General features: G+C 34.7%; 1 protein-coding gene across 2 annotated transcripts; it reads left to right on the top strand.

Annotated features, from left to right (window-relative positions):
- The first annotated feature begins 4,823 nt into the window (after positions 1-4,823).
- On the top strand, positions 4,824-9,984 carry LOC124410643 (myeloid differentiation primary response protein MyD88). Of its 2 annotated transcripts, none has more exons than XM_046889161.1 (7): positions 4,824-5,018; positions 5,251-5,447; positions 8,011-8,106; positions 8,378-8,505; positions 8,596-8,764; positions 8,851-9,019; positions 9,140-9,984. In XM_046889161.1, the coding sequence occupies exons 1-7, from the start codon at positions 4,906-4,908 to the stop codon at positions 9,552-9,554; spliced, it is 1,287 nt and encodes a 428-aa protein (XP_046745117.1). In that variant the 5' UTR covers positions 4,824-4,905; the 3' UTR covers positions 9,555-9,984. The 2 variants fall into 2 exon arrangements, with proteins under 2 accessions (XP_046745117.1, XP_046745118.1); XM_046889162.1 differs by having other exon boundaries at positions 9,108-9,450.
- The last annotated feature ends 1,637 nt before the right edge of the window (positions 9,985-11,621 follow it).

Genomic DNA, 11,621 nt, shown 5'->3' with positions numbered 1-11,621 from the left:
GTGCAGTCTTTGAAGTACGATATCTCTGTCAAAAAAGGATACAGAAAATGTCGTAAGACCTTCCGGAAGCCTCAAGAGTCTTCCACTTTCAACAAATCATTGACCTTGTCTGAGATAAGATTCCGACGTTAGCATATCACCAGCAATAGGTTGGAAATTGTGGTTCTCAATTTTTTCATTTTATTTTGCAGACCGTTACAGTAAGTAGAATTCGTTTCGTCGCCACTCGTTGAAGTATACATGGAAATCCAAATAAGAATCAGAGGCTTGCTCTAGAAAACACTCGTTGTTGAAATAATATTCATAATGAAAGGGTACGATTTTACGATCGAATCAAGCCATCAGACGAAGCTGAATAATTGAAAGAATAAAATAAAAATGAACACTATTTAGTTCATAGCGATTTTACTAAAAAACACTGCGCATGTAAAATACTTGTCTCCTTCGGAAAAAAAGTTCATATTGAATAACGGAAGGGCGCTCGAGTGCAAATATCGCGAAAATCGATCCAAAAATAAGGTATTTGGCCTCCGTTCAAAAGAAATTGAATCGGGCTGATATAATAACTTACTTTGTGCACACTCGGCCGCTCTCCCCGATCTGATACACGCGCGCTCAAGATGCGCCTCACTAATTACACGTCTCTACTCTCTAATTCTCTACGCAGGAAATGAGCGGTGAAAAAAATAAGTAGTATCAACGGACAAAACTACTTTAAATTGACATCAAACACTGTTGAGTGTGGAATTTTTATTCGTAGAAAGTTAATTTGAAAGATTGATAAATGTTGGAATCGATACCAAGCAGAGTAATTAGAACTCAGAGAATAAAAGGAGTAGAACTCGATGAAGAAGGAGTTATAAATTGGATTGTCGGAGTATGGAATAAAAGCATATTTTTGACAGGTGGAATAGATCTACATACTTGTAGAGAACGTCGATGAAGATATATATCTTCCGTCAGGGATTTATACCCATTGCGTAAATGCATACATTGTATGTGACGATACCGTGGTGTCAGCTGATGCGCCCGCCGGCACGACTTTACTGGGTGCAGAGGCTAATTACATAGTTTCAATTTCATTGCAAATTTCGGGCTTTAGTTTTTGCTTTGCTTCACCCGTTTCCGAAATCCTGTAGTTGCACATCTGAACTCCTGAAAGTTGAGTCTTTCGAGATTTATCAAAATTTTAAATTGCATTAGTTGGAGTCGAGGTTTGAGTAATATCTAGGGTGTAGGTTTCTGATGTTTCTCAGATCATTCGGATAGCTCTGCGCAGGCATGGATTTAGGGGGCGGGGGGGGGGGGGGGGGGGGGGGGCTGTATCCCCGGGCCCCGCACACTCAAGGGCCCCCAAATTTGCAACTGAAACTTAAAAAAAAAAATTGAGGGCTCTTTTAAAACGGATTACTGAATTAAATTCCGGTTATTTTTTTTTAGAATTTTTTTTTCTATTTTGCATCTCCAGAAACCAATTCCAATAATTTAAAATGTCAAAAATGTGATATCAATATTATTATCAAAATATTAATTTTATTATTGATTGATACAGTTCTTTTCTCGATTCACTGCCGCGAATCTTGATTTGACGATAACGCTAAAAGCTAGGTGTTTTTGTGTAGGAATTAGTTTTAGTTTTTTGCCGTTCGCGCTGATAGCTAACGTATTGCGGCAGTTACACTAAAATCATTGAAGATTTCGTCAATGCAAAAATTCGGAGGAAAACCTTGTAGGCAACGAATTTAAAATTTTTCCGAGAGTGGTGGATGATTTTATCGTTATTTTTATAATCTCCGATGTTCTGGTCACTCAAATAAGTCAAATACTATATTATAAAATATAATTAATGTGTTCTGATATTCTGGTCACTTAAATACTATATTATATGATATACTTAATATAGAAAAATCTGCTATAAATAAATATGCGTAAATAGTACTATCTCACAAATACTCTCTGTTTTTCCAATGTCTATCATACCATGTTCTATTCTTATGCTTGTTAGATGTGTTCATATAGTTTTCTTCTGTTTGCAAAGACATTGTCCCCACGCAGGGCCCCGAAAAATGTGTGTAGCCCCAGGCCCCTTACACATTAAATCCGGCTCTGGCTCTGCGAACAAAAACACGTCTCCAACATATCGATGGTAATAGCCAGCGTTGATAATTTTTTTCAAAGATCAGCAAGGGATTATTGGACGCAGAAGACTGAAAGCTTTCGGAAGACTTTGCAACCAATCATCAACTTTTTTCGACTCGTAAATCAAATTCCAAAGCCACGTGTGTGTACTTTTTGGGCTGACGTGCTTTTCACTTAACAATAATAAAAACTTATCACGCGCACTTGTAACTCCTCATATTCAAGAACAAATATTTTCAAATGAGAAGGAAGATTATGGTCTGCGATAAAGTGATCTTTATGTTTAATTATGAATACGTACAAACAAATTCTTGGGTTATCGTTTTGCTATACTACTTTCGATTACCGTTTTCGGTACTCTTTTTATTCTAGGCACCTACAAACGTCGTATTTCTTTTTGAACAGTCTCTTCAACTTTTTCAACTTCACCTTTCGAACACGTAACGATTTAGTCAAATTTCACTTTTTGAAATTAAATAAATGTGCAACAGTGCAAGGTGTAAATATACTCTCTTTAACTTCCTTTGATGCGGAATAGCAGATTTCAACTATGAGTAATTTTTTTTTTTTTTAAAACAGTGGACAGGATAAACATTGACCTTACGGATAATGTTGCGTTGGGAATAGAATTTAATGATTTGAGAGCTATCGGATTACTCCCCTTGAAAATCAGTTAATGAAAAACAACCGTTGATTTTTCAGTAATGTTATTTATGTAATTCTGAACATTTCAAAATTTTCCCTCTGAGAAAAAGATTTTTTCGCGTCTCTTTTTGGTACTTTATGAATTAATAATAATCAATATTTAGCATCTCAACATTTGAGAAGAAGAAGATGGTTTGATAAGTACTTCAATACTATGCAGAAGGTAAAATAAATTTTTTTACCTATTTTTCGTCTCATTTCCAAAAAGTTGTATTACTGAAAGACTGTGTCAACATTTTATAAAAATTTTCAATAAATACGCAAGACTTTTGTTCTAGATTTCAGTTAATTTGCAACGAACCTCATCGTAGATCCATTTTCATTATTCATTTTCATATTTGTTGAAGAACTTGCGTAATTTTGCACAATTAAAACCTAATGAGCGCTTCTAAATTTTGGGAAAAAACTCATGAAATAGGTTCAGCCTTCGAGATATCTTCATAAAGCTTATGGCAAAGAGATCAGTCTTTCAGAATTTTTTGGATGTTTTCAAAACTTTAAACATTGAATTTGTACAATTCACAATTTTAGAAATGCACAACAAAGCCAAAAAATTCTTCGTAGGGACATTTTTGAAACGATTAGAATTAAAAATGAAGTAGTGTTAAATTTTACCAAATTGTTTGTGTCTCAAAGTTGACTTCCTAAAACAACTTTGAAAAAGTAAATTGAACATCTCAGAGATGCCACTGTCGCATATAAAATATTTGATATATTCAGGTACATAGGTATAAACGATACTCGTTCGTGCAAGATTGACTTTTATTTCTCTGTAGTATAATTCCGGCGTACATATTTCTCGTACAGGACTTTCTCAACTTATCAATTTCACGATGACGACGGTATGTTACCAACGTTTTGCACGTGATAGTTGTTGATTATGAAGAACTTCTTTGACCGGCCTGCTGGTCAGTTACTTGGTCGATAATACGTGAAACTGCTAATACCCCCGGGCCCACCCAGGCCCGCTGAACTGTTACGAAAAATAACCCAGGGTTATAAGTCTTTATATATCCTCATCCTCAGTCCAGGGTTGCCAGATTGGGCGATATATCGCGATTTGGGCGACTTGGAGCGCCACTTTGCGATCAAATTTGGAGGTATTGCGATTGTCGCAATTTGGGCGATTTAAATATTTTTTAAGCGATATTTGGGCGACCCGGAGCGCTACCTCGTGAACAGAATTTGAGGTTATTCGTGGGATTCCGTAACGCTCTAACGACGATTATCATTGTCGTTAGTGAACGACAACGAATGAGGGTAGCACTTTTCCCTTGGATCTTCTTTGCAATTGGCTGTCGCTAGCTCGTGACAATGATATCGTCGTCAGAGAACCCAATGGTTGAGGGTTCGATCCATCCTTCGTGTGCTTTTCTTTTTAATTATTATTTCTTTACTGTAACAAATATGTGTTCATAATAATATGAGAATGTCTATTTTCTAAATTATTAAAGCATTTGATTAATATTAACTGATTATTATTATTAATGATTTTATGATATTTTTTTTCATATAGTTAGATATGCGAGTTGATACAATTTAATTATTTGAAAAAAAAAAATTATTCGCGCATCTAACACTAAACAAACACATGATAAATAACATTCAATCGTATCCCCTATGATTAAGAAAAAAAGACTAAGGTATCCATCTTAAAAACACAAGAGTTTGGTGCAGACTTAATCTGCTATGGACACGGACGTATTTTTTACTTCATTAGAGGTAGGTTATCATCGTTTGATATCGTCCAGGCGTATTTGATTTTTATTTATCATTTTTGTGTGCGCCCCAGTTCTTAGTTGTTCTTTGTTATGAGTTTCTCTTATTTTTTCGTATCATTGACGCGTCGATTTTTGCGATTTTGGGCGACTTCGAGCGCCATCTCGTGATTGCGATTTTGGGCGATTTGAGCGCCGTCTGTGCGCGACGAGCTCAGCGACTAATCTGGCAACCCTGCCTCAGTCAACGAGCACAATTATCAGTCAGTCAGTTTGCGATCATAGGTTCAAAACACGGAAATCACAATATTTCGAGCACATTTCGAGGTTATTTCATGCTGCTATGACGGACTTGTCAACCGTGCCAATTGTTGCTCTCTCGAATACAACCAAACAATCAATTTCATCGTTACTAAATCCTACAAAATGCTTGCCAGCAGACAACGGATTACTAAGGTAATGAATTGCGACCCACAACTTTTGTAAGCTAGCAGTAACGTTATTCGTAATCCAGCTCAACCTAACCTAATCTGGTCCTTTTCCTTTTCCCTACCTGGCTCATTATTTTTTTTCCGAAACCCCATCGCTTTATTTGGCTCCTTCTTGACTCATAAACAACAGGAGCTGCAGAATTATTCTCATACTTGCATAGAAAAGCCATTGCTAACTTTTCGTCATTCTTTATTAGAGATTGGAGAGGATTAGCAGAACTGGCAGGTTTGGGTGGCGTGGACCTACCCAATCTGTCATCCAAACCAGATCCATGTGGATATATTCTAAGCATAATGCAAGAAAAAAGTGAGGGTCTTATGCTCACTGCGTTTCAAGCATTGTTGGAAAAATTGGAAAGATGGGACGTCATCGACGATACAGTCGCTCTAATGGGTTGGTACAGTCAATTTCTGGTTTTTATGTATGTGTGCCTTGATTCAAGTGGGTGATTCAGATTAGGCGGATAAGTTATTTCTCCGATATTTTTCGAATCTTCTATATCTATAGTTATTTGCAGGCAATTTGATATTTATGTTGTTTAAGGTGATGGCACAGTGAGTCCAGAATTTGTCAGTAAACTGTAATTACAGTATGTCTGAATGATTGATACGAAGAGTGGCCATTGAAATCACAAAGAATCATGGGTAGTTTCGGATTTTCTACATATTCAAGACATTGGTTTTGATGTTCGTGTTATTTGACTGCTATTCCTAAGATTAATCTTACTAGCTGTAAATTCACTTCTGACATAAAGGCTGACACTTCCTGTAACGTTTTTTTAACTTATCAGAGGCTGTGTGAGTTAATCAGTTATCACTGAAATCTATGGATCTAAAATTGATAACGTTTCATTATGCGTCTATTATTGTCTAAATTCTATTTTTTGTCGGGTATGTTTTATTTGAAGTAGCAATTCAAAATGTTCATTTATATATATTTTGTGTGCTATAAAGCATGGTTAACTTCAATCCTTTCGTTTGGACTACTTATTTAGTCTGCAAACAGCTATTCAAGTACAGCATTCCATAGTTTAATTGCTTTGTGATGTTGTGTTGCTTGTGAAGTTTGTATGGGGTTATAATAATTTATGAACCAAATATCAATGTAGATAAGGTATGTGTGTGAAATGTGTGCATATTGAAATGCCATCAATAACAGGGTGACGACAGGCCAGGAAAGCCAGGAATAGTCAGGGAATTACAATGGACCACAGGTGCAGATTTGCTTTTTTTATAAATTGTTTTCAAACTTCGACTATGTTTTGTAAATTCAGTTAAGTTACCTTTTGGAAATGATGTTCTTCAATTTCTAATTATTTGCATGAAACGAAGCAATACTATGTACTTTTTAATTCTAATATTACGGGAAAATATTGAATATTGAAAGTGAACAATTTCTAGAGCTTTTGGTCATAAAAGCTACCCAACATGACCTAAGTTTTGTGGTAAAAGATCGGGGAATTCTGAATTTTTTGATTGGATACGTCGGAATTTTATTCGAGTAAAATTATCCCCATCCTGGATAAGTGAGCTACACAGAATCTGTATTGAAAATTCAAATCGATATATTAAAACTCGTCAAAGCTGTATTTCATTCACCAGGTTGAAGTTCGCACCATTGGCGTATCAAAGTGTTAAAACACCTGCTATTCCCAAATTTTTGAATTGTCAGAATATCAGTTTCTGAAAATATAAGACTATCGAGTTGTTGCTTTTCAGTAATATCTTTATGATATGCTAATTTTAATGCAGTGGCTGCTTTCTCCTAAAACGCGGTGACAGACTTATATGAAACAGAGTCGTTATAAACCTGACAAATAACTGCTCAACTATACAAGGCTGAAGCTAGGAGCCAGAATTAGTAGCCAAACGTTTTAATGTTCATTCCAATAAGGTAGTGACGTACGAATAACAAAATTTTATCAAATATCTTAAACTCCTTATACATTTATAGAATTAAGAGGACAAAACTGAACTACATTTTCTTATATTGAAAAAGTTTAATACAGTTGGCTGCTAGCTTCAGCTTTATCTCAACTATTTTACAGCACATGTACTGAGGCATGTACTTTATTTGTCTTTTGTTGGTGTAACATTATTTTGTCGATTATCTTCTACCTCATCAAAATACCAAGCCAGATGGCAGTTATTATTCTTAACTCCTTGAAAATCAATTTTACTCAAGAAAGAATGCTTATTCCAGGTTGTGAATAGTTATTCTTTTAGGAATCAATGCGAACAATAAATTTTATCGCTTTGAATTTCTAAGATTACCAGACAGGTTTAAAATTTCTGACGTTTATTATATTTGAAAAACACGTCGACAAAGAAATTGTCAATTGCAACCGTTAAGAAATTGCTAGTTTTACATCATACTTAAGTAGAAGTCGGTCAAATTTTAGTACATGCCAATTGAATTACATCATTTATCGAACTCATATAATTGGACATCGTATATTATTGAAATGAAGAAACTATATTCCATGTATTGTTCTCTCATTTTTTCAAAAGTTCTACAGAAAATATAACTCAATATCCAGTCTAATAAAATCGAGACCCTAAAATTGCTTGAAAAACATACATTTTCCATTTGGAGAGCTTGAAAAGATTATCAAATGTCATATATTTTCTAGTAATAATACAAAATGAGGAAATAAACACATGATCCGACTATATATAATTACAGGTATTGAAACTTGACCGTACTTTTTTATGGAATTTCAAGAACATAGATTTGAATTTAAAAGACTATAGTTTACATAATGGGCTTAAACATATTTAAAACCATGGAAATTAAACACTTCTTTATAAAGAAAAAACATTCTGATTCTGAAGACTGTGCAATATTTTGAATACGTAGAGACGAGAATATCGAGAAATGGAAGGTCCTCAAAAACCATAAAAATAAGATTTGAAATTAATTTAATTTGGCCCATTTTTTCTAATCATCTATACAGAGAAAGATGCTGAGATCTATAAACAACATTCGCAAAGAACGTCAACATCGGCAAATGCTATTGACAATCGAGTTGAGGAACAGATCATAACATACGGTGAGTTTCAATAATTTTCACACACTTACAGCTTGTCTATTTGGTCCAGACACAGTCTGCACACTTTTTGTTGAAAATTTGGAAAATGGTTAACGAGTAATTTTAATTTTTAATATCAAGTTGAATATTACTACTGCATTGTTCTGCTGTTGTATTATGTCACTCTGTTCAACGTTACTCTAACCTAAACCGATATAGATAAACTGCAACCAAGTTATATAATTTTTTATGAAGTGTCTTTATTACTTAACATGTTGGTTGCTTATTTCAGATGATTTGTGGCGAGTTCCGCAAGGCTTAGGCAAACAGAAATATGATGCATTTCTTTTATTCGTTGAGGAGGACATCAATTTTGTCAATGAAGTTTGTGAAAAGTTAGAAGATGAATTTAATCTCAAGGTATAGTATAACGATGGCAATTTGATATTGTTTTCGTACGTAATTAGAACTGCAGCCTTATAGTAAATGTACTGTTAAACATTTTTTCAGCTTTGCAGAAAAGATCGAGACTTTATAGTAGGACTTCCATTCGAACATAATGCAATAATGAAATTGATATCTGAACGATGTAACAGATTAATTGCAATATTATCTCCCAATTTTGTAAGAAGTTCAGTCACCGAATTTTTTATCAATTTCACTCAAGCACAAGCAATAGGTAAGATTCTGCTTTAGATTTATGTAATAACAAAATTATTGTCGTTCTCCTAATTACTGATCCAATTGTTTAAATTTATATTTTAGAGACAAGGGCGCGAAAAATTATCCCTTGCTTTTACGAGAGATGCGAGGTACCAGTCCAATTGAGATATTACCACATACTAGATTTCAAAATACAAAGCAAGAATTTCAACTTTTGGGAAAAATTAAGCAGATCGATAAAAACCCCAGAAGTTCGGTGTGGCGAAACAAGGTGAATGGTCATTTTAGAATATGTCGTTTAGGATTAAAAGTTTGACTCACTCGTTATGTGGGTATTGAATGTATCACGACTACCCCAATATCCTGAATTTGTATGCTTTGATTATTTTAGAGCAACTCCACCTGCCGTTGAGAATTCAAAGCCTTGTAAATTCCTGCAAGATACAGAAAGGAACGGATGTTCCATGGTTGAAAAAGTTAATGAGGAGAAAGGAACTCCTTGCAAATCATATGAGCCGAAACGACCGTGTAATGGGGAAAATGTTGAGGTGGACCCTGATGTGATACCTGAAACAGTTGCAACGAAATCGAAAGGACCGCTGGGGCTTTTCACGTTTAAAAAATTCTTACTTTCCAAACAGAGTAAAGTAAAATGTCCATCCGAAGAAGCCGATAAGTCCAGAAGTCTGCCCGCTCTCGACGTTGCATCGCTTGGTTCGACGAATTCCCTATCGGATTGCAGTAAAAAGAAGAAAACTACTAGTAAGAAATATAAGAACAAAATTCGCGTTTTTTTGAAATCGTGATTGCGAAATACGATCTTTGTCCTATTTGGCACGTCATTAAACAATAGAAGTTTTAACGATAGTTGTTTATATTTACTTATTCGGTGGATGCACCGATGATCCTCGAAAAATACTCTATAAAATATAAAATTTGCATAGGACTCTGTTCTTATAGAGAAGATGTGCTAATAAAGCCTATCACGTTTCTGGTTTCGAAATGGCAGTTGCAAACTTCCTCATTTTTGGAGATATCCAAAATCAAATATCTTTCAAAGAAGCACTGCGATCGTGCCTTATGCAAAAAAATGAAGAGCCGGCTAGTTTTTTGATAGAACTCGTTCTCATCGCTAAATATAGCGTCATCAATCACTATCATAAAATTTTTGAAAAACTTGAGCTTGAAATTGCTTCATGTATTTCATGACTTGTGCACATGTTTCATTATAAGGAGCAGGAGGAAACATTCCATTCCGATTACAAAAAATCATCGATTTCCGCACAAAATGTAGAAACTGCTTGAGAAACGTCTGTTATTATTGTATAAATCAAGCAAACGTATAGTCTATTGAAATCTTTTGTTTATGTATAATATATGTATATAAAATTATAATAACGTTAATTCAATGTGTATAATATATATTTCTACCAATGTATATTTAAATAAAATTACGAAACATATCTTTTATGAAATGATTATACTCCTCAACTTCAACAGCTTCATATGAGTTATTTTCCGAATTCCTGAAACACCCTCGTACCTCACCTCCACTAATTTAATTTTATTTTTTGTATAGGTAGTACCTTTTACAAAGTGCATAAGCCGTCAGTTTAAGACTCGACGAATATATAAATATGATACAATTAAATGTTTATACTTAAAATGACGGCTTATGCACTTTGTGAAAGAGGTTATTCGTGCCCTCGCGATCTTAGAGTACATATCGAAAAATATTGCTACATTTTCAAAAAAAAAAAGTAGGGGTTTGGTTTTTTTTTTAATATCTCGAAAACTGTCAAAGATATAAGAAATTTGAAAAAAGGTCTAAAAAGAAGAGGAAATTTCCTAAAAGAAAGTCGTACCTCTCGGAACTGTATCTTTAATATTTATAGTTTTTACAGAGCCCTGAAAATAGCGCTAAAAGCGGGTAGTCTGGCTTCCGCGTGCGATTCGTCACTCGGACACGGTAACAAAAAAAATCATTTTATCATATTAAATATAAATATTAAAGAATAAAAAAATTGGAGCACTATTGGGATACATAAATAAACAATGATCCGCCGGCAAAAAATTTTTATCCCCATTTTTCCATTAGTTATGCATTAGTTGATTAACAACTTTTTCTGAAACGACAGCAAATCAACTATTTATATTTTTTAAAGACGAATTTTGTGGTATATATAAGAGATATATTTAAAAATAAATCCATGAAATACAAAATGTTGAAAATTTTTGATTCTCACAGAGGTTTGCCGCCGTTCGTTCGAAGCCGTTCGCCGCGGCAAGGTGCGATCAGAGTGCGTGAACAAATTGTCGCAGCGGTTCGGCGCGTTCCGCTGCCGATCGTCGCCGTGCAATCCGTGCATTTTATTGAATCTCAGAGGCGTCCTCGTTTCATAGTCACAACTTGGCTCCCCTGTAACATCCGACCGGAACGTCCGTATGTTTTATTGTTTATGATTATTCCCTAACATTAGTTACCAACTAACCAAAACTCTAAATGTGAGAACTCTGTAAGAAAGTCATTCAAGGAAACTGCTTAACCATCTGAAAGCCTCTGGATGAGGCATAACAACCATTATCATTAATCAAGAGTCCAGAAACCATATTACAGGATCCTCACATTACAGGAGACTATGATATTATTATTTTATTATCACAATTTACTAACACCATTATATCGAAATATTATACAATACCTAGTTGCAAACACGGAGTTTAGAGCCGCATTATAGGCAACCTATGCTACAGCCTACAGCCCACGAGATAGATAAGACTATAACATGAAGATATATAATCAATATAACATAAAATTAATAACATTAGAGAAATAACCTGTAAAGGCCAGGGACTGCGATACCTCCAAATAC

Source organism: Diprion similis, chromosome 9 (genome assembly GCF_021155765.1).
Source record: "Diprion similis isolate iyDipSimi1 chromosome 9, iyDipSimi1.1, whole genome shotgun sequence".
In the NCBI taxonomy this organism is placed as follows: domain Eukaryota; kingdom Metazoa; phylum Arthropoda; class Insecta; order Hymenoptera; family Diprionidae; genus Diprion; species Diprion similis.
The sequence above is the reverse complement of the archived record's forward strand: the minus strand, read 5'-3'. Positions and strand labels throughout refer to the sequence as shown.

What these genes read in the sequence shown, in the direction of transcription:
- LOC124410643 (XM_046889161.1), top strand. Translation starts at nt 4,906, where the DNA reads ATGACGGACTTGTCAACCGTGCCAATTGTTGCTCTCTCGAATACAACC. An exon ending in AAGATGAATTTAATCTCAAG is followed by an intron (nt 8,506 to 8,595) that starts GTATAGTATAAC and finishes ACATTTTTTCAG; the next exon opens with CTTTGCAGAAAAGATCGAGA. An exon ending in CACTCAAGCACAAGCAATAG is followed by an intron (nt 8,765 to 8,850) that starts GTAAGATTCTGC and finishes TTTATATTTTAG; the next exon opens with AGACAAGGGCGCGAAAAATT.